The 23,816-nt window shown below is 41.0% G+C and overlaps 1 protein-coding gene across 1 annotated transcript in view; it reads left to right on the top strand.

Moving 5' to 3' along the window:
• Positions 1-23,816, top strand: part of WDPCP (WD repeat containing planar cell polarity effector) — a 684,160-nt gene that overhangs the window by 179,516 nt on the left and 480,828 nt on the right. The window contains exon 7 of the mRNA XM_073628184.1: positions 21,092-21,206. Within this exon, the coding sequence (XP_073484285.1) occupies positions 21,092-21,206 (115 nt within the window). The remainder of the gene's footprint in view (positions 1-21,091; positions 21,207-23,816) is intronic.

The following is a 23,816-nucleotide window of genomic DNA, read 5'->3' as shown; positions in this document are numbered from 1 at the left end:
CTCTTCTGACTGCGTCGATGGGGGATTCGAGCAATTTTCTTTCCAGTAACCGTGGTTGCAGGAAAGAAAATTGCACTGTCTGTGACCGGCTTTAGGGAGGGAATGCAGAGTAGGAACTATTTATTATTATTATTATTATACAGTATTTATATAGCGCCAACAGTTTACGTAGCGCTTTACAACTTGAGGGTAGACAGTACAAATACAATACAATTTGATACAGTAGGAATCAGAGGGCCCTGCTCCTTAGAGCTTACAATCTAAGAGGGAAGGTCAAGAGATACAAGAGGTAATAACTATGGGTGATGTGCTGATTGAGAAGATAAATGTACAGTTGTTAGGTGGGGGCCAGATAGGCTTCTCTGAAGAGATGAGTTTTCAGGGATCGTCTGAAAGTGGATAAAGTAGGAGAAAATCGGACGGATTGGGGTAGAGCATTCCAGAGGATGGGGGAGGCTCTGGAGAAGTCCTGAAGGCGAGCATGGGATGAGGTGACAAGGGAGTTTGAGAGCAGGAGGTCTTGGGAGGAGTGAAGAGAACGATTAGGTTGGTATTTTGCAGAGGTGGGGGACTCGAGTTACGTGACTTGACTCGAGTCAGACTCGAGTCACCTGTTTGAGGACTTGCGACTTGCTTGACAAAATTAAACTTTGACTTGTCACTAATGACTTGCGACTTGACTTTGACTTGGGCTATTTGACTTGCAATGACTTGGCACCACCAGTGCTGTGTCTTGGCCTAGGCAAAAGCCGCCCCCCCCCCCAAAAGAAAGCTCCCCCCCGAGTCCCAGCTTCGGGGTAGATCAGTATTTTGACTTAATTTGTGACTTGACCAAAATAAATGACTTGACTTGACTTGCTTGACTTCTAGCAGGGACTCGACTTGACTTGCTTGCTTTTCGCCACAGTAACTTGGGACTTGCTTGTGACTTGAAGGTTAAGACTTGAGACTTGCTTGTGACTTGCACATGTGTGACTTACTCCCATCACTGGTATTTTGTGACTAGGTTAGAGATGTAGCTGGGGGCCAGGTTGTGGATGGCTTTGTAAGTTATAGTTAGTATCTTGAAATTAATTCGGTGACTGAGTGGCAGCCAATGGAGGGATTGGCAGAGGGGTGTGGCAGACGCTGAGCGGTTTGTGTGGTGGATGAGCCTGGCAGCAGCGTTCATGACGGATTGAAGTGGGGATAGACTATTTAGAGGTAAACCAATGAGGAAGGAGTTGCAGTAGTTGAGGCGGGAGATGACCAGGGAGTGGATTAGAAGCTTTGTGGTGTCATTGGTTAGGAAGGGGCATATCTTGGAGATGTTGCGAAGATTGAGGCGGCAAGCTTTGGATAGTGATAGAATGTGGGGTCGAAAGGTTAGTTCAGAGTCCAGGATTACACCTAGGACCTTGGCGTGGGGAGATGGGGTGATAGTTGAGCCGTTGATCTTGACAGGGAAATCAGGGGAAGTGGCACCTGAGGGAGGAAATATCATGAGCTCGGTTTTGGATAGGTTGAGTTTGAGAAAGTGATGTGACATCCAGCCTGATATGTCTGCTAGTAAGTTGGTAATGCGTGAGGAGACAGATGGAGAGAGCTGGGGGGTGGAGAGATAGATTTGGGTGTCATCAGCGTAGAGATGATAATTAAAGCCGTGGGAGGCAATCAACTGACCCAAGGAGGTGGTGTAGATTGAGAAAAGGAGAGGTCCAAGAACAGAACCTTGGGGGACCCCAACGGAAAAAGGAAGAGGAGAGGAGGAAGTAGAGTTGTAAGTGACACTGAAGGAGCGGTGGGATAGGTAGGATGAGAACCAGCGAAGAGTACAGTCACGGAGACCAAAGGAGTGGAGTTTTTTGAGGAGGAGGGGGTGGTCCACTGTGTCAAAGGCAGCAGAGAGATCCAGGAGAAGTAGTACAGAATAGTGTCCATTGGCTTTAGCCATTAGTAGGTCATTTGAGAGTTTAAGGAGAGCAGTTTCCGTGGAATGTTGAGGGAGAAAACCGGACTGAAGGGGATCAAGAAGTTTATTCATGGTCAGATGGTCGCTTAGTCGGTTGTAGACCAGTCTTTCAAGAAGTTTGGAGGAGAAGGAGAGTAAGGAGATGGGACGTAAGTTGTTGAGATTGGTGGGATCCAGTGAGGGCTTTTTTAGTATGGGGGTGACTAGCGCATGTTTTAGAGAGTTTGGGAAGATGCCACAAGAGAGGGAGAGGTTGAAAATGTGAGTTAGAGAGCATAGAATCGAGTCAGAGGGTGAGCGTAGCATTTGCGAGGGAACAGGATCCAGGGGGCAAGTGGTTAGATGAGTGCTAGATAAAAGTTTAGCAACCTCAGTAATAGTAGCAGGGTTGAATGAGGGAAGTAATGATTGTGTCTGTGGACATTGGGTGTTGCATGGGGGAGGTTTTTGCGCATTGGTGATCTCCTCATGAATTGTATCAATCTTAGTTTTGAAGTGGTTGGCAATCTCCTGGGCAGTGAGTGAGTTGGTGGGTGGAGGCAGTGGAGGACAGAGTAGAGTGTTGAAGGTAGAGAAGAGTTGACGTGGACTGGATGAGAAGGTGTTAATGAGTGTGATAAAGTAGGTCTGTTTGGCATTGTGAAGGCAGGAGTAGTATTTTAGGAGGGCAAATTTATATTGTGTGAAGTCTTCATGGGTCTTAGTCTTATGCCACAGGCGCTCAAGAGCGCGGCTACATTTTCTGAGACTTCTGGTGTCATCTGTTTGCCAGGGTTGTAGCAGTCGGGGCCTAATTCTGCGTGTAGTGAGGGGGCAAGCTTGTCTAGGGAGGAAGACAGTGAGCTGTTGTAGATGAAAGTAGCTAGGTTGGGGCAGGACAGAGGTGAGATTTTGTCAGAGTTGATCAGTAGCAGAGTAGAGAAGAGAAGGGTTGAGGTGGCGAAGGTTTCTACGTGTAATTGTTAGGCAGTTGGAGGGAGAAGAGGTGGAAGACAGGGAGAGAGCAAAACTAATAAGGTGGTGATCAGAGAGTGGGAGTGGATTGTTGGAAAGGTTGCACGGAGTGCACAGATAGGAGAAGGCAAGGTCAAGGGTGTTGCCGTTGGAGTGGGTAGGAGCCTGTATCCATTGCTTCAGGTCAAGCGATGAGGTTAGACTGAGAAGTTTAGAAGTAATAGTAGTGTTAGTGTTGACAGGGATGTTGAAGTCCCCAAGAATAATAATAATAATAAACTACTTATGAATTTAAGGGTGATGGAAGAGGAGGGACACAGAGGGAGCTGATTGAGTATTAAAGAGGAGAGGTCATGTAACAACCATCATTCCTCCATCTTGGGGGAACAACAGCAGTTCATGCCCCTTTTCTTCATGCATGAAGCAGTTTTCACTAGCTGTGACACATCTCTGACAAGGAAAGTTGCTTAGTGATAAGAGTCAGGACTTCGCAATCGCAGAACCCTTGCATAAATATGTCAGAATATATTTGGAAACAGTTTGGGACAAATCACAGAAAAGATAGAATTGTGGAAAAGGGGCATTTTGTCAGTGTCCCTGTAAAATATAATAGCATTGAACTATTAACCACTTGCTTACTGGGCACTTAAACCCCCTCCTGCCCAGACCAATTTTCAGCTTTCAGCGCTGACACATTTTGAATGACAATTGCACAGTTATACAAAGCTGTACCCAAATGAAATTTTTATAATTTTTTTCCCCACAAATAGAGCTTTCTTTTGGTGGTATTTAATCACAGCTGGGATTTTAATTTTTTGCTAAACAAACAAAAAAAGGTGGAAAATTTTGAGGAAAAAAAAATCATGTTTCATAGTTTGCTATAAAATTTTGCTAACAGGTCATTTTTCTCCTTCATTGATATGCGCTGATGAGGCGGCACTGGTGGACTTTGATAGGCTGCACTGGTAGGCACTGATAGGCTGTACTGATGGGCACTGATAGGCACAGATAAGGTGGCACTGATAGGCACAGATAAGGCAGCACTGATGGGGACAGATAATGCGGCACTGATGGCCACTGATAAGATGGCACTGATTGGCCCTGATGGGTGGCACTGATGGGTAGCACTGATGGGCACTGGTAGGTGACACTGATGTGCAGCACTGTTGTTGAGGCACTGATTGTAGGCACTGATAGGTGGCACTGTGGGCACTGATGGGTGGCACTGATGGGTGGCACTGGTGGGCACTGGTTGGCGGCGCTAGTGCCTACTGCTAGGTGGCACTGGCAGGGAGCACAGGTGGGCACTGAGGAGCTGGCGGCAGCTCGCTGCGATCGGGACTCACAGCCGCCGGTGATTGGCTTTTTTTTTCTCCCCATTTTCTCAGCGCGAGGAGAAAAAATAGCCAGTTACCAGCTCTGTTGACATCACATGATCAGCTGTCATTTGCTGACAGCTGATCACGTGGTAAGGGGTCGGGATCGACCCCTTACTCTGATCTGTGATCCAGCGAGTCTAATAGACTCGTTGATCACAGAGCGTGCCACGCACGCCCTGCAGGGGGCGCGCAGGCCGCTCAGGCACGGGAGGACGTCAATAGACGTACTCCCGGCAAAGCAGGTCCGTCATTCGGCTATAACGCGGATCTGAAGAAGTTAAACTCTGTAAGCAACATAGTTGTAGTAGGAAGGGAAATATGTTTAAGTCCACTACACATTCCATTTAAATTTTGTATGCATTTCTTTTTCACAGTCTTTTGTCAACATGTTAGTGCCCATAGAAGCTAATAATATTGTGATGTAATGCACTCTCCATACATTTTAAAAAGGTTAAAGAAGCTGCAACAATTAACACCTGGCCTTATGGTAGTATGTCATCCATGTTAATTCTATTTACATCCTAAATACTTCATTTTCATTTACATTCCTATTTTGCTTCCTGCCTTCAGGACAAAAGGCAGAAAAATGCTGTAGGCACACTGGCCACGTTAATGCAGTTTTTGTACCAGACCTGGATTAATGTATATTATTACATGTTTTAAAGTGTATTTCTCAAAAATTTGAGAAACTCCCACTGTGCCATTCACACAGTGTACCTAAAAATTAAAAAAAAAATGTTTTCTCTTTCTTTTTGTGTCTTTGAAACGGGTTTATACCAGGACTCTATAGACAGCTGAAAGTGTTTAGAATCATTCACAATGTGTAAATAGCTGACAGACCAAGGAAAATATTTTTTAAGTGCATTAACATGCACGTTTCTAGCCCCCAGGTCTTTAATTCTTCGTTTACTACTAATAATAAGATCTGCCAGCATAGTGAAGACAGGGTTAATAAAGGTAATCCTAAGGAATAAAGATACCAAAAGGATTCCAACAAACTCCCTTAAAGGGCATTTCTCATCCCGAATAAACATTAAACTTAAAACTATTGCGAATGGTTTTGACCTTTAAGGTATACAAGCAAAAAGGGGGGATTTTCGGGACTTTGAATGAGGTGGGTGGGAGTGGCTAAATGATAAGTCGGTTTTAAAAAGGATACCTTTATTGTCAAAAAGCATCACAGCATGACATATATGCAATTTTTTACAAGTAAGAAGCCGCAATGCTAAGATACCTCAATATAATGTTCCTAATAGTCCAGAGGGCAGGGATAAATATATATAGTATATATATATAGTAGATATATATATATATATATATATATATATATATATATATATATATATTGATGAGTCTGTCAGGGCTACCACCGAAAAGACCAGAAGCGGGTTCCAGTAATCTAGGAGAAAAACAAGGAAAGGGGCGCCTCTGAGTATATATCAAAAAACATTTATTAAGAAAACCATATCCACTCACATGAAAAACTGCGGAGTTGAGTTCAGATACATCTCTGGGCTGAAGAGAAGGGGGGGACTACAGGTCATAGCAAGTCCATGAATAGCTGGCACCACATCAGATCCAACGAGGATAGGGTGGGATGCCTGAGTACAGCAGATTCTCCTTCAGCTATCCAGATGACACATCGAGATTGGATGGGGTCAGTGAAGAGACCGTCAAGCCAGATGTGGGTTCCGGGAGTGGTTGTATGGGGAGGTCAGATGCCAGAGCCTGTCGCTGGCCGTGCTATGGTGTCCACAAGGCTCGTCTGGCGTCCGCAGTATGATAACGACACGCGCGTGTGATCGGAGCCAAAACGAGGCTTGGGAAGCAAACACAGCTCGGTGCCGGGCTGTGACGTCACAGCTGTGCGACGCGTTTCCGAGCTTGCTTGCTATTGGTGACGAGATAGCCGTGCTCCTTTTTCAAGCATGAAGTGTGTGGGCACAAGGCAAAGTTTATATAATCTGACAGGGGGCAGAGCCAGAACAAATATGAGGAAAGGCTAACTAAATATAGGGAAAAAAAACATTAAACGACACAATGATAGAGAAAACAGCACACTATAAATACAGTTGATAAAAAATGAATAGAAAATTTCATAAATTAACCGTTGAGTATTCAATTCTACATAATAAAAAAGTGGGAAGTTTGAATTCATTTTACATCTTAGAAATAAATAAACATATCAAAATTATCATTAAAACTATGCAACTACAGGGTAATTAAGGAAGAAATAATTCATAAGTAAGTACAAAGAAAATTGATTCTTAACATTAAATAATAAACATATATATATATATATATATCAGATTGGAAATCTTCATGTGCCCCGAGTGATCGCGGGAGCCCGGCGGTGCTCGCGACCACTGGGCACTCACATCGGCTCCTTGGCCACAGGGCGAAGTGACATTACTGAACTTCGTTTCGCCCAGTCATGCCATTCTGCCGCAGTATTATTGATTTTTATATACTGTATGTACTAAATTTCTGTGATCTTATTTTGTTTCCACATGGAAGATCTTACCATTTACCATACTATGGGCCTGTCATGCTGCATTACTGTTTTCACCATACATGATTTTTAACATGTGATTGCATATTTACTCATTGCATATATGTTATGCTGTGATGCTTTTTGACAATAAAGGTGTCCTTTTCAAAACCGACTTATCATGTAGCCACTCTCACCCACCTCATTTAAAGTCCCGAAAATCCCCCCCCCCCCCTTTTTGTTACGATATAGGGATGGAGATGTGTTCCCGCATGTTTCACTCAAAGTTCCAAATTTTTTCCTCTTTAACCACTTGCCGACCAGCCGCCACAGTTGTACTGCGGCAGAATGGCACAGCTGGGCGAAACGACGTTCGGTAATGTCGCTTCGCCCTGTGGCTACTAGGGGGTGCACCACGGAGCCGATGTGAGTGCCCGGCGGTCATGATCACCGCCGGGCTCCCGTGATCGCTCGGGGCACACGGAGAACCGGGATCTGTGTGTGTAAACATACAGTTTACTGTTCTCTGAGGGAAGATGTGACAGATCGTCTGTTCATACAGAGTATAAACAGCGATCTATCTCTTCTCCTACACAGTCCACTCCCCCCTTTAGTTAGAACACACATTAGGGAACACAACCCCTTGATCGCCCCCTAGTGTTAACTCCTTCCCTGCCAGTGACATTTTTACAATAATCAATGCATTTTTATAGCACTGATTGCTGTAAAAATGTCAATGGTCCCAAAAATGTGTCAAAATTGTCCGACGTGTCTGCCATAATGTCGCAGTCCCGATAAAAATCGCAGATCGCCGACATTACTAGTAAAAAAAAAAAAAATTAATAATAAAAATGCCATAAAACTATCCCCTATTTTGTAGACGCTATAACTTTTGCGCAAACCAATCAGTATACGCTTATTGCGATTTTGCGATGTGAATTTAATATTTTTTTCTAAGGAGCCTGCAGAGCATTGCACCTGCTATCTTCTGATGGCGGATGTAACCTCAGACTCCTGCAGACACTCAGAATAGCTGTCTGCTCATACAGTACGTCAGGAAGACTCAATGGACTACCAGAGTGCCCACCAGTGCCTTTGTAGTTGAAAACTACAAACCGCAACATCTTAACATGTGTCTGAAAAAATAAATAAATAGGGGAAGTGGCAATGGGAACATGTAACAAAAATAAAGTAGGTGTTTTCCCAATTCAGCTGCGTAAGTGGAAAATACGCTTTAAAGTGGACCCTCAGTCATTTTTTCAACTTTCTATCAAATCTTCTGCTCTTGTTGTTTTAACTTTGGATAGTAAAACATTTTTTTTTCTCCCAGTAAATACCTTTTACAGCCCACTTCCTCTTTCTTGTCTGGTCATTAGCCTAGGCTTATGACATCATGTACAGCTCTCTCTCACACTCTCGTGAGAGTTCGCCAGGAAGGGAGAGGGGGTGAGTCAGTCATAAGAGGGCCAATGAGAGCTGCAGGTTCTGCAGAGCTGGAGGTGTGACTCTGTGTGTCTGTGTAAATCCAGGAAGTGAACAGGCAGCAGCTTCAGCTGCCCACAGTTAAAATGAATGCAGCCAGACTTAGTGGAGGGAGATTTCAGCAGCATATTTGGCAAGTACAGAATCATAAATAAATAAGATGTTGTGTGTGCCCACCTAAAAACAACAATACTCTGCGCCTAGTGCGATGTATCCAACAGTATATATGCAGCAAATAAATAAATAGGTAAATAAATAAATGAATAGCAGCTACTTGAATAACAGATAGTAATGCAAGGCAATAAAGAATAAGTTAAATAAATAAAGTTCTTCAATATTGCAGCAGCGCTGTATGCCCCAAATTTCATAGGGGACACTTCTCAGTTAAGTTCATTAAGTTCAATGAATCAGGTGGTAAGAGTCCTACTAGTGGGTATTGCTGTATTCTGTGAGGGTAGTTATTCCTTTCACCAAGTGATACAGCACGTGCGGGGAACCCCAATGAAAACGCACTCACCAGAAATCCAACCAATATCAGCTTTGGATAATAATAGGTCTGCACCACTTTCCAAACGACCACCAGATGTCAGTCTTACTCTTGGTAGCTCCAATAAGATATGTGGGAGAAATGGAATGTCCACATAGTGTGATATTGCTAAAACACTTTATTAAAACATCCAAATATCCCCCTTAAGTAACATGCGTACCAAAGAATCATTAAAAAAGAGCAAAATAGAAAAGTGCACTGTGCCTGTTGCGTCCTCCAATCGGAAAAGATGTCAGGAGTGCTTGCTGTGTGTAACTACAGCCACACGCTTCCTGATTCCTCCCTTGTCGTTGGAGCGAATGCGTCACTTCCGGTGTGTCACGTCCCTGACGTTTCATCACTTCCTGGACTTCTTCTGAGGGCGTAACACACCAGATGAGCGGCCGGTATTTATATTTGTGACAGGCGCAGCAACCAATCGCCGGAGGCATTAGACCAGGAGAGCCAAGAATCCCCGCCCATGTACCAAGTACTGTCAGCAGTGGGTGAAGCGGCTCACCTCGGTGTATCTGCTCCTATGGACCGTGCTAAGCGTGCCAATTACCGGATTGTAGTGGAAGATGACACCATACATATAAACAAGTACCTAAAATACCCATAGTCCCTCTGTATGTATGCCGCGAACGTAAATTCACAGCACAGCCACAGAGGGAGTGGAAACCACAGGCATTCGTTAAAAAATGTGTGTGTATATATATATATATATATATATATATATATATATATATATATATATATATATATATATTCACACACATAGCATAATAATTAGTATTAGTAAAACTGCATAGCAATCTTGCATCATACGATGAATATTTCAGTACAATGGCATAATAATTAGTAATAGTAAAACTGCATAGCGATTATATATAATGTATATTAAACTGTGTGAACTAAAGACCCCAATGCTGAGTTATATCCATAGTCCAAATAGATGATAAATACTCGTACATCTAAACAGAACCCAAAATGGATGTAAAACTATATCTAGATTGCACTCAATAAATATATCTGTGAATCAAGAAATAGCCATAAATAGAATAAAGAACAAATGTAAAAAATTAAAATTAAAATGAAAAATTAAATTGGTAAATGAATTCTATAATGGGGTGTAACTATGTATCACTAATGAAACAATTGATATCCAGTTCTATGTTGAGGCCCTTGGGAGAAATCACATCCACAGAATAAATCCATTGGGTTTCACGTTTGGATAACTCACGGATGCGATTTATACCTCTCCAATGAGGCTGGAGGTGTTCCACCCCCCAAAATTCTAATCCCGTCGGATCCCTGTTATGTTTTAATTTAAAATGCAGTGAATAATTGTGATCCTTATAGCCTATTTTGATATTGTGTATGTGTTCAGCGATTCTCACACGCAATAGTCTTTTCTTGCGGCCTATATAAACTAGACCGCATGGGCATTTTAATGCATATACCACAAAAGTGCTGTTGCATGTGATAAATTGCTTGATTTCAAAATTGCGATCATTAACCAGGGAATTGAAGCTGTCGATGCCCCTAAGAGGTCTAGATACCTCTCTGCAAGCTTTACATTTCCTGCATGCAAAGAAGCCATTGCGATCCCAAAATGTCGAAGGGCGCTTAGGGGGGTCGATCACTTTTTTACTACTCTGTCCCCAAAACTCGTGGTTTTTCTGTAGATAAACTGGGGTACAGGGGGTAGTACAGTGGTGAGTTTCTTGTCCATCAAAAGTATATGCCAATGTCTTCTAAAAATGTCCTCAACTTCCTTATATTGAGTATGGAATTGAGAAATAAAGCCCCATTCTTCATTGCGATTTTTATCTGTTGGTGGTACTTCAGATCCTGCTGGACGTGTTTCTTGCAAGCATGTGGCCCTAGGAATTGTTGCCGCTTCTTCGTCCACCTTCTTCAATCCCTCCGGATCATATCCTCTGGCTTCAGATCTCTGTGAGGACCTTAGATTGGGCCAGGAACTGAGCGTCTTCAGAGCAATTTCTCTTTACCCTCATAATCTAACCCTTCGGGATATTTCGAAGCCATAACGGATGGTGTCCGCTTGAGATGGGCAGGTAGTTGTTCCTATCAGTTTTTTTGAAGTAAACTTTTGTTTCTAATTTATCATTCACCCGATAGATGGTGACATCCAGAAAGTTTATTTCTTCTTTATGCCAATCTGAAGTAAGCTTGATATTATTGCTATTATTATTCAATGTCTGTATAAATACTTCTAATGAATCGGATGTGCCATCCCAAATAAAGAACAGGTCGTCAATGAAATACTTGTAGAATATCAGTTCAGGCCTTTGTTCTCTACAAATGGTCTTATCCTCCCATTCCGCCATAAACAAATTGGCGATGCTGGGCGCGAATTTCGCGCCCATCGCAACGCCTCTTTGTTGTGAATAGAATGCTCTGTCATACCAAAAATAATTGTGACTAAGGCAGAAATCCAGAGCATTCCTAAGAAAAATCTTTTGGCTATGGGGGAGGTCTTCTCTTTGGCTAAGGGCCCAGTTAAGTGCCAATAGGGCATCATCATCTTGTATGATGGAATAAAGAGAGGAAACATCGGCTGTAACCAAAATTATCAGCTGCTTGCCTATCAAACTCACATTCTGCAAACAATTAAAAAAATTCTTGGTGTCCCTTATATATGAGCGAGTATTTGACGCTCTTTTGCAAGAATGGATGTGATTTCTCCCAAGGGCCTCAATATAGAACTGGACATCAATTGTTTCATTAGTGATAAATGAATTCTACCATAGGGTGTAACTATGTATCAATTTAATTTTTAATTTTAATTTTTTAAATTTGTTCTTTATTCTATTTATGGCCATTTCTTGATTCACAAATATATTTATTGAGTGCAATTCATTGAGTGCAATCTAGATATAGTTTTACATCCATTTTGGGTTCTGTTTAGATGTACGAGTATTTATCATCTATTTGGACTATGGATATAACTCAGCATTGGGGTTTTTAGTTCACACAGTTTAATATACATTATATATAATTGCTATGCAGTTTTACTATTACTAATTATTATGCCATTGTACTGAAATATTCATCGTATGATGCAAGATTGCTATGCAGTTATACTAATACTAATTATTATGCCATGTGTGTGAATATATATACATTTTTTAACGAATGCCTGTGGTTTCCACTCCCTCTGTGGCTGTGCTGTGAATTTACGTTCGCGGCATACATACAGAGGGACTATGGGTATTTTAGGTACTTGTTTATATGTATGGTGTCATCTTCCACTATAATCCCGTAATTGGCACGCTTAGCACGGTCCATAGGAGCAGATACACCGAGGTGAGCCGCTTCACCCACTGCTGACAGTACTTGGTACATGGGCGGGGATTCACAGATCTCCCAGTCTAATGTCTCCGGTGATTGGTTGCTGCGCCTGTCACAAATATAAATACTGGCCGCTCATCTGGTGTGTCACGCCCTCAGAAGAAGTCCAGGAAGTGACGAAACGTCAGGGATGTGACGCACCGGAAGTGACGCATTCGCTCCAACGACAAGGGAGGAATCAGGAAGCGTGTGGCTGTAGTTACACACAGCAAGCACTCCTGACATCTTTTCCGATTGGAGGACGCAACAAGCACAGTGCACTTTTCTATTTTGCTCTTTTTTAATGATTCTTTGGTACGCATGTTACTTAAGGGGGATATTTGGATGTTTTAATAAAGTGTTTTAGCAATATCACACTATGTGGACATTCCATTTCTCCCACATATCTTATTGGAGCTACCAAGAGTAAGACTGACATCTGGTGGTCGTTTGGAAAGTGGTGCAGACCTATTATTATCCAAGGCTGATATTGGTTGGATTTCTGGTGAGTGCGTTTTCATTGGGGTTCCCCGCACGTGGTGTATCACTTGGTGAAAGGAATACCTACCCTCACAGAATACAGCAATACCCACTAGTAGGACTCTTACCACCTGATTCATTGAACTTAATTAACTTAACTGAGAAGTGTGCCCTATGAAATTTGGGGCATACAGCACTGCTGCAATATTGAAGAACTTTATTTATTTAACTTATTCTTTATTGCCTTGCATAAGTACAGAATCATAGTATATATAAAATAATATGCAAAGTGGTTGGAGGGAAGTTTCAGAATGACGAAGATGTTTTTATTACAATATATGTGAGCAGACTGCTGTTCCTCTTTAAGTATAACAAAATGTGCTCTATGACCTTTTAATCTAAGCTATGAATATTCACTGAACCAAATCATGTATAACATGAAGTTCTGCTAGTATTCTGCAGACATATCACTTCCCGAACCTTACAGCTAATGTTTCCCAACTATTTAGCACTTGTGAGTAAAGTGAAATATTTTTTTTTCACAATTTATTTCACACCTCTTTCCCTGCAGAAATAAGATTAAAAGCATATCCTACTTTTTGTAAAAAAAACAAAAAAAAAAAAGAGTAATAAATGCACCCATATTGCAAAAATAAAAACATGCATATATATATATATATATATATATATATATATATATATATATATATATATATATATATATATATATATTTGTTTTTTTTGCACTGAAGCCTGCAAAGCATCGCAACTGCAGAAGTTATAGAGTGGAAAGTGGCTGACTTTTTTTTTAAAATAAAATAATAAACATGTTATATTTACTTGCTATGTAAAGCAGCCCCTTACCTCCTCTTCTGGAGTCCCCCACCAGTGCTGTCTGCTCACCCTCCTCTCTGAGTGCCCCCATAGCAAGCTGTGTGTTGTGGGGGCACTGGCGCTCCCAAGTCTGGCTGTGTGCATCCATAGATACACAGCGTGTCATGGCCGGTCCCCACCTCCTCCTCAAAGGATTTTATTGATAGCACCAACGGCTTCTGCTGCTGTCTCTGTGTCTTGTAAATACAGGCAGAGGGAGCAGCACTGCTGCAGATGGGCACCACAGCACTGGATTGAAAGAGGAGCCAGGTAAGTATCAGCACACTGCATCAATGACACAGACTACATCAAATGGAGCTGTACGCATCCCCTGATGAAGTCATGTGTGGTGTGACGTCACGCGTAGGGACGGGACAGGCTTTACATGCTGATAGAGGTATACGACCTCGCCGCTCGTTGGAGCAAGTCACTTTTTCATTGTTTTTTATGTGAGTACCCTAAATTTGTTTAATAAAAGCTGCTGTTTGAGCAAAACGTTATTACACTATTGGGATCCTCCTTTTTTGTCATTTCCACACTCCCCCCTATAAACATCTGAGGGAACCATACCCCGGGACTAGGACCGTGAGGATAGCGCTGGAACCCCTAGGAGGATACCCCTAAGTTTGGTCATATGTGCTTGCCCTATTACCTTAAGGTAAGGGGCCATTACCCACCTGTGTATTTGAACACGAAGATGTGCACCAAGTGATTTATATGAGCACTACACTGCAACTGATGCATGTCAGGAAGTTGCTGTCACAGTATAAAAGAAGGATTTTATGTTGAAGCACTTTGAATCTTTGGACATTGTGACGCTGAATCTTTTGCTGCACTGCTGCACATTGTCACTTTATGTGTTGCATGTTTGTTACACAGTGTAACTCACCTTTGTATTGCGATATGCAGTTTATTAATAGCTGACACTTCCACATTACTGTTATTTATTTTTATGCATATGGTGAGATTTATTTACTTATTTTGTTATTACTGATGATTATTTTTTACTACTATTTATTGCCGTGTGAGTGTATTGTCCTACACGGCTGATGTCACTAATCACCACAGTGGAATATATATTTTTGGTGCACATTAAAATGCACGTCACAGAATACATAAATAATGTTTAGTTAGTTAGTTTACTCAGGATTAGCGCAGCACCACCTACTTATAATACATGCTATATAGACACTTTAACTTTCGCACAAACCAATTAACATACACTTATTGGGATTTTTTTTTTCTACCAAAGATATGTAGCAGAATATGTTTTGGCCTAAATTTAAAAAAAAAGGGGTGTTCAAAGTGAACACAGGTTCTCGTTTACTGACACAATATTGGTGTGTTTTGAAGTGGACTTGACCTGGCCTAAATAGTTTCTAATGTAACAACAGTACTGAAGTACTCTGCAAATCAATCCCTGTGGTCCTTCTTGGATTATAGGTACAGGCTGTACATGGGCACTTAACTTATGACCAAGTAAAAAAGTGTATTTAAGCCCATTAATAAAAATGTAATATATTGTAGGTTACCACTCCTTAGATGTGGTGGCTGCATTCGTTTTCTTTTTTTTTGCAGACTTTATTGTCACCTGCCGGTTCTACCGGTAACACTTTATGTTGCCTTAGGGTAAAGACTCTCATTGTACTGTATCTGTGGAGGAACAGCATGGTCACCCTAGGACCGGAAGGGTGTTGGGACTGCAGACCACTTCTCCTTCTCTTCTTCTTCATAACATACAGTGCCTTCAAAAAGTTTTCATACCCCTTGAAATGTTTCACATTTTGTCATGTTACAACCAAAAACGTAAATGTATTTTATTGGGATTTTTTGTGATAGACAACACAAAGTGACACATAAGTGCGAAGTGGAAGGAAAATGATAAATGGTTTTCAACATCTTTTACAAATAAATATCTTAAAAGTGTGGCCTGCATTTGTATTCAGCCTACTATCTGAAAAGTGTGGTGTGTATTTGTATTCAGCCCCCCTGAGTCAATACTTTGTAGAACCACCTTTTGCTGCAATTACAGCTACAAGTCTTTTGGGGGATGTCTCTACCGGCTTTGCACATCTAGAGAGTGAAATTTTTGCCCATTCTTCTTTGCAAAATATCTCAAGCTCTGTCAGATTGGATGGTGAGCGCCTGCGAACAGCAATTTTCAAGTCTTGCCACAGATTCTCAATTGGATTTAGGTCAGGACTTTGACTGGGTCATTCTAACACTTGAATATGCTTTGATCTAAGCCATTCCATTGTAGCTCTGGCTGTATGTTTAGGGTCGTTGTCCTGCTGAAAGGTGAACCTCCACTCCAGTCTCAAGTCTTTTGCAGACTGAAAAGGTTTTCTTCTAAGATTGCCCTGTATTTGGCTCCATCCATCTTCCCATCATCTCTGACCAGCTTCCCTGTCCCTGCTGAAGAAAAGCATCCCCACAACATGATGCTGCCACCACCATGTTTCACGATGGGGATCGTGTGTTCAGGGTGATGTGCATTGCTAGTTTTCTGCCACACATAGGATTTTGCTTTTAGGCCAAAAAGTACAATTTTGGTCACATCTGATCAGAGCACCTTCTTCCACATGTTTGCTGTGTCCCCCACATGGCTTCCCGCAAACGTATGGCTTTGTTTCAACAAAGGCTTTCTTCTTGTCACTCTTCCATAAAGGACAGATTTGTGGAGTGGACGACTTATAGTTGTCCTTCATGATGCTGTTTGTTCACTAAGGTTCTCTAACAGACTTCTAAGGGCTTCACAGAACAGCTGTATTTATACTAAGATTAAATTACACACAGGTGGTACTCTATTTACTAATTAGGTGACTTTTGAAGGCAATTGGTTCCACTAGATTTTAGTTAGGGCAGTGGTTCTCAACTCCTGTCCTCAGGACCCACTAACAGGCCAGGTTTGCAAGATAACTGAAATACATCACAGGTGATATCATTTGCTGCTCAGTGATTGCAGTATTCTAGTCTGCATCTCCCCAAGGTAATACTTAAAATCTGGCCTGTTAGTGGGTCATGAGGACAGGAGTTGAGAACCACTGAGTTAGGGGTATCAGAGTAAAGGGGGTTGAATAAAAATGCACGCCACACTTTTCAGATATTTATTTGTAAAAAAAATATTGAAAACCATTTATCATTTTCCTTCACTTCATAATTGTGCCACTTTGTGTTGGTCTATCACATAAAATCCCAATAAAATTAATTTACATTTTTGGTTGTAACATGACAACATGTGAACAATTACAAGGGCTAGGAATACTTTTTCAAGACACTGTAATAGGAGTATGTTCTATAGTCCACAGAGAAAGTATGGCAGGGCTTGTATAATTGCTTAAGATAAGATTGCAGAGGGCACAGGATATCACTGAATTTTCGCAGGAAAAACAGAATTATTTTGAACTTATTGAACTTATTGACATAATAAAAAAATTGTATATTTACCAGACTCGAATGAAGCAAAGTTCATTGCTAGGGTTTACATACGCTTGAAGCCCCATCGCTCCCAACTTTTTTTGGAGGTTATTTGAATTCAACTTCACTAAACCTACCCATATTATTACAATTCTTACACACAATGCAAAAAGCCAGCATATGTGTATTGAAACCTACAGGCAATAATAGATATTAAAATTTCAGTTTTTTATTTAGACAAATTTTAAAATGGAACACCAGATTAATTGTTTTGTTAAATTTTGCATGTAAAGGAAGGATTATGTCCCCTTTCAAGTCTTTATTTGATATGTACCTGATATAAATATGTCTGACCATTAACAGGAGGTGAATAGAATTGGGAGCAAGGACATCAAAAACCTGACAAACATTCCCCTTTCCTTTACCACCTGCCCCCCCCCCCCCCCTAAAAAAAACTGCTGTTAACTGTTGTTATAAGAAAGCAAAAATAAAAATTAAGTACAGCGCTACGTTTAGAAAAAATGAAAAAGCAGCCAACACACCTATACACCCAAGGTAAAAAAAATATAAAAGTGTAGCGCTATATATCACATCCACAACCATGTGTATTACAATGAGAACATATATAAATGGTGAATACTACCAAAATATGTATGACCATAATATGGATAGTGCCAAATAATTAATCAGTGTTGATCTCATATAAAGTAAATAAACAACAATACTTAGTTATCAGATGTGCCAGTGATTAGTAGAAACCTGTGCTGGTTCCATGAACACCAAACATAAAAAATCATAAAACATAACAGTCCATATTAAGTATATAAAAATGTGTAGAAAAATTGTGAAGAAAACATCAGCAGAGTTCAATGGGGGTGATGAATGGCCAGATGGTAGAAAAAAAACTCCCAAATTCACAGATGGATGGTTACACCAAATCTGGCGAGTGGGTAGAAGGAAGACCACAAGTGTGCATAGATTGTACATCAGTGCCGGGGCCAACACCAGGAGTAGAGGAGGCTTACCAGAAAAAATTGACCTGAAATGGCGTACGCCAGACAAGTCAAAAAGGTTTAATAACCACTGGTTCTGAGAAGTGCGTCTTGTCAGATGTCATCAACAGATGATGGAAAAAAGAGTACCCGCACGGCTTCCTCTCCCATAGGCAATCCAGCATAAGCCAAACATGTAGTTCATATGCCATGCAAGGAGCAAACAAAACTCACATAGCGTAATAACGTTTTAAAATACTAATTTATTAAAATAATAAAAAACAGACTTACATTTTGGAAGAACGAAACAGAGCTCAAATATATAGCGGCGATCGTGAGGGGTCCACCCGACATGTTTCAACTAAGGAGCCGTCATCTGGGGTATGGACCACCCTCACCTCACCGCTCTATAAACAAGAAATGACCCCCACTGGGAGTGTCTCCATACCGGAAGTGCAACGAGTGAAAATCACTTCCGGTTTCCAGGGTCATAGAATGACTAATTAGATAGCTATAATAAGAACAAATATTAAAGCAGGGACCCATATATCTCATGCTTCAAAGGTTAGAAAATTAGAACTATTTGGTGTAACCATCCCTCTGTGAATTTGGGAGTTTTTTTCTACCATCTGGCCATTCATCACCACTATTGAACTCTGCTGATGTTTTCTTCACTATTTTTCTACACATTTTTATATACTTAATATGGACTGTTATATTTTATGATTTTTTTATGTTTGGTGTTCATGGAACCAGCACGGGTTTCTACTAATCACTGGCACATCTGATAACTAAGTATTGTTGTTTATTTACTTTATATGAGATCAACACTGATTAATTATTTGGCACTATCCATATTATGGTCATACATATTTTGGTAGTATTCACCATTTATATATGTTCTCATTGTAATACACACAGTTTTGGATGTGATAAATAACTGTTGTTATAAGAACATACAACTACCCTGTTTCGACGAAAATAAGACCTAGCGTGATTGTCAGTGATGGCTGCAATATAAGCCCTACCCCCCAAATAAGCCCTACCCTGTTTCCCCGAAAATAAGCCCTACCCTGAAAATAAGACCTACAAGGATTTTAACTAGGGCTTATTTGGGGGGTAGGGCTTATATTGCAGCCATCACCGACAATCACGCTAGGTCTAATTTTCGGGGAAACAGGGTATCACTGAGGTGTAAAGGGTCGGTACAATTATTGAAATTGGATGTGAATGAGAGAAAATATATAGTACAGTCAAAATGCTGCTGTGTGTTGGCACTCTGGTTATGAAAGTGAGAGTACATAATACAGAGAATCCAAGACAAGGATTGACATTTGCTGTGCTGACTCATTTGTAATCACCCACTTTGGCCACTGGATCTCTATCGTGCATGAAGTTGTTAAGCATATGGAAGGTCATCTTAATATAAAGCAGTTATTAGCCCCCCTGCCTTGTTCTTTTCATGAAGTGGAATGTGAACCTGTCAAAGTACATTTTCTGTATGTTACTATTCCTTTTATTTTTTGGGACAGCATCCAAGTACACCAGTAGGCTGTCTTAATTAGGCTATGTTGATTTCCTGCCATTAAAAAAAAATCTCCACTAACATAAAATTATATATTTGTTTATTATCTGATATTATGTGTTTCTTCTATATTATTTAAATTGAACTTCCAAGAGAAATAAAAATCTTTTAAATGCATGATAATCCTTCCTATATTAAAGAGGTTGTAAACCCTAAAAAAAACCCATGTAAGACAAAGGCATAATGAGCTAGTATGCATCGCATACTAGCTCAGTATGAAATACTTACCTTAGAACGAAGCCCTGCAGAGGCGTCCCCACACTGCTGAGGCGGCTGACATCTTCCCTGGTGTTTCTTCCGGGTTCGCGGGCTCCGGCGCTGTGATTGGCCAAAGCCGTGATGGCGTCACTCCCACGCATGTGCGCAGGAGCCGCCAGTCATGGCACAGGGCCCTGAAGAAACACCACGAGTGGCCGCTCCTTCAGAGCGCATGCACCGAAGACGTTGGCGGCGGCATATAAAATATTTCCTAAACGATGCAAGTCTACATATCTACAGGTATACGTTATTTTAGGCTTACCTGTAGGAAAAATTAAATAGGAAGACTTTACTTCCTCTTTAAGTCCCCTCTGTCACCCCTTCTAAATAACAAAATTGTTTGCAGTATGTAGCAGATTAAAGACTGAGCAGAAAAAAAATATATACACACCCCTTTTATACATGTGGCTGCAGGGTGGGGATGATTGGCCCACTACAGGTGACAGCTTTCTGATGGGCTTGTTCAGGTCGCTGCAGATTAAGATCTAAATATGCCTGAGGAGCTCATCCATAGTCACCAAATGAATAAAATGTAGGCTTGTGTCTATTGAACGAGCTGATGCTGTCCGCTTTTCGACCCATGTGTATGGCCCTTTAGGCCTAGTACTCACTATTAGTTTTATTTTCATTCAACCCAGTGGGCTGGGCAAAAAAAAACCTGAAGACTTCGGGAGGAGCCTCTGTACTAACTATGCGTTGTTAGTACAGCCTCCTCCCCTCTGAGCTTTTGTGGTTTGACATCGGGGAGGCCATTGGCTGAGAGCACTGATCCGATATCGATCAGCAGACCTTATTCAGTCATGCCTCTTCGACGAAGGCCCAGCTGCCGTACACACGGGCTGAATGTTGGCTGGTTCAAAAGACATGCCGCCCGATTTTCGGCCCGTGTGTATGGCCCATTAGAGTAAGTCTACTGGTGGTTTAGCTTTGTTGAAGGAGCAAGCCAAATTTCATAGTTGCTTTTAGATACTGTGCATTTCAGAGAGGAACATGTCCTCTTTAAAATCACTGTAATTCTCCTTGGACCTTCAGTGGTATGTGCCGCACATCATACTCGGACAATGTATTTAACAATAAATTGAAGGACCCACTTTCTACTGTCTTCTGTAATTTACTCCAGTGTACAATACCTGTCATTCACCCTGTGGTATTCAGTGAACCTTCTTGCACTTATACTTGATCTTACAGTGTATAATGTACACAGTAGACACTAGTGCAGAGAAAGTACCCATGTATACAAACCATTAGCGAGTGTTATTGTAGTTGTCACTATTGATGTATTGTTTGTCTGTGTTAAACCCTACAGCAATGTAATCGCGTGCCTGTTTGTTTATTTCTCATTTCAGCTCTTGTTCAGTTCCGGTGTGCTTGTGTCCATAAGCCTTTCAGGGCCACAGCTGGAGAAGTTGGTGATTGACAGGACCCTGGTGGGGAAGCTCATCTCCAACCCCATCAGTGATGGTAATTACACCCATGTGCAAATCAATTGCCTACATTAACAGATGCACCGTAGAAATAGTGTGTCAACAGGTAGGCTAATTATTGCCACTGGGGAATTACAACACAACAAGTAATTGCATGTAATGATGCAGTTACAACCCTCAGTAGCGGGTACAGCTTTCACCTGTTATTTAACATCAAAGATTTATGTTCGCTGGTCTGAAGCGGACTAGTCATGGCTGGGCTTTGAACATCAAACTGCATTTCTATGACCACAGTTCTCTTCTCTGTTTGAAACTTTAAAAATAAAAAAAGGAAAAAAAAATTCTATAAATAGTGGAAGGCATATATCAAACTAGTTGATCCTAAAAAACATATATATTTTCCCCTTAATGTATGTATTATTTATAATGTTAAATTGAACATTTTTGAACAACTTTGAGTAAATAATTTAAAAATGGGTTTATTGATTATACATTTTACATATAACTATCAGGGGTTCCTGAAGCTGTCTTAATTTTAGTCTCCCACAATCCCCTCTACAGCAGTAGTTAAATTTAAAGTGTAACTCCATTTTTGCTGAGAAAAAAACAAACCTCCCTGGGTGATCAAAGAACATTGCAAGGATTTTAGCAAACTTTGTATATTTCTACCTTCTGTTGCTGTGAATACATGGCTCTTTGTTTCACCAGAGTGATTACAAACTTGTTCTGAATGGGAGCGTCTGGTTCATTATTAATCAGCTGGTGGACTTTTTGTGTTGTAATGAGGAAAGCTGCAGTGTCTGTATCCCATTAGAAGTGATTAACCCTTAGGTAGTAACTCATCAAAACTTACATTTCTGTTGCAGGGCATTCCTATAATATGACCTTTATGTTAGTGCAGATTTCAAGGAAAATCAGTGTACTGAGATATCAACCACATACGGAGTGCATTGTTTTCAATCAGTGAGCCAACTCAAGGACTTGTGTTGTGAGAAGAAACAGTAACACACAACTGCTGTGTTAAACTGCAATGCAAGAAAAAGGACCTATATATGTGATGACCAAATATGCCTGTCCTCATATACATGTAAACTTATAGATAAATAATACAGATAAACAAGATTTATAAAATGTTACAATTATTTACATCAACTTGATCTTTTGTGCATATTCATAAAAAATAAAACTACACATTCCATTTTAAAACTTTATTCAGCTGTTTGCCTGGAGTTTATATTCAAAGGAGAAGTATAGCTAAAGCTATTTTGGCAGTACTTCTCCTATGGATCACAGGAGTAAACCCGCTATCGGCTGATGTCACAGAGCCGGTCAAGGGTCTGAAATGATCCAGACCATATGGTCAGGATCCACCCAGATGCCTGGAGCGGCAGCTAGCTCAGCCTCTCAGCAAGCCACTGCGAGCTGGAGCCTGACACTCCCACCCTCTCCACAGTCCAGCACTCCATTGAGCACTGGAGGGGCACAGCAGAGAGATGGTGACTGATAGTCACCAGCTCTTAGCAGGTTGAAGCCCAAAAAGGGAGCGATCAGTGGTCTTTGATCGTTTAGAGGTGGCGGAGGGCAGCTGGGATCAGTGAATACATTTTTTTTTTAAGCCATACTTCTCTTTTAAATTACACTACCAAATTTCTGACGCTTCATGTATGGAGAATTTTGAGAATTCTTCATAACTCCATTATTCACACCAGAAACTGCAAGTAACTACGCCTTTTTTCCTTGTACCTATGCATGCATTTGATGCGCGTTTTACATACAGTTGACACGCCTTTTTCCATCTGTATTTGTCCTGTGAGGTCACTTCCGTCTTTCTTTCCTTGGGCTTCTGTGAACTGTGATGCATTGCAGTGTGTTTGCATGCGTGTTTGAGGTGCGGAAAAATGCAGCATGCTATACTTTTCTACACTGCAATGGTGTGAACTATGCCCATTCCAGGCTCACATGTTAAATGTCTTAAAGGTAATGTAATTTACCTATTTTTTAATGGTAAATGCTGCTGGGGAGCTATACAGTGGGAGGAACTGAGCAGGGCTTTTACCTAGGCTCCTGTGGGTAAAGCAGTGTGCTGTCATTCGAAAGGACTTTGGACAGAACTAGGTGTAGCTATTCACTTATAGGGCTATCAGGGATGTCAAATGTAAGCAGCTAACATACTGTAATTAGAAGAATTTTGACATTTACCCTATCGATGAAAGTGCCTATACAATAGTTCTCCTACAGGGGTATTTTCTGAATGCAGTGGCCGTGTGAGCAAGATCATAAGGTAGGCCCCCATGAGCCAGCAACAAGGGAGAGCTTTGCTAAATTCCAGCCACCTAAACATGTACATCTTTTTTACTCCCTCCCATGCAAAAGGTGGGTATGGCCAGATTGTGCTGGCAGCCGGAGATTATTGACCAGTACAGGACCGTAATGTTACATCTTGTCCAGGCCATTTTCTAGTTTGTGCTGTGATAGTTTGACTCACAATCACTCAGTCATGCAACACTGTACCCAGATGAATTTTGTATAATTGTTTTTAAACAGATAAAGCTTTCCTTTAGTGATATTTAATAACCATTTTTTTATTTCCTAAACTATAAAAAAGAAAAGAACAACAATTATGAAAATAAAGTATGAAACATATCAA

The sequence above is a fragment of the Aquarana catesbeiana genome, linkage group LG04 (genome assembly GCF_042186555.1).
Source record: "Aquarana catesbeiana isolate 2022-GZ linkage group LG04, ASM4218655v1, whole genome shotgun sequence".
NCBI lineage: Eukaryota > Metazoa > Chordata > Amphibia > Anura > Ranidae > Aquarana > Aquarana catesbeiana.
The sequence above is the reverse complement of the archived record's forward strand: the minus strand, read 5'-3'. Positions and strand labels throughout refer to the sequence as shown.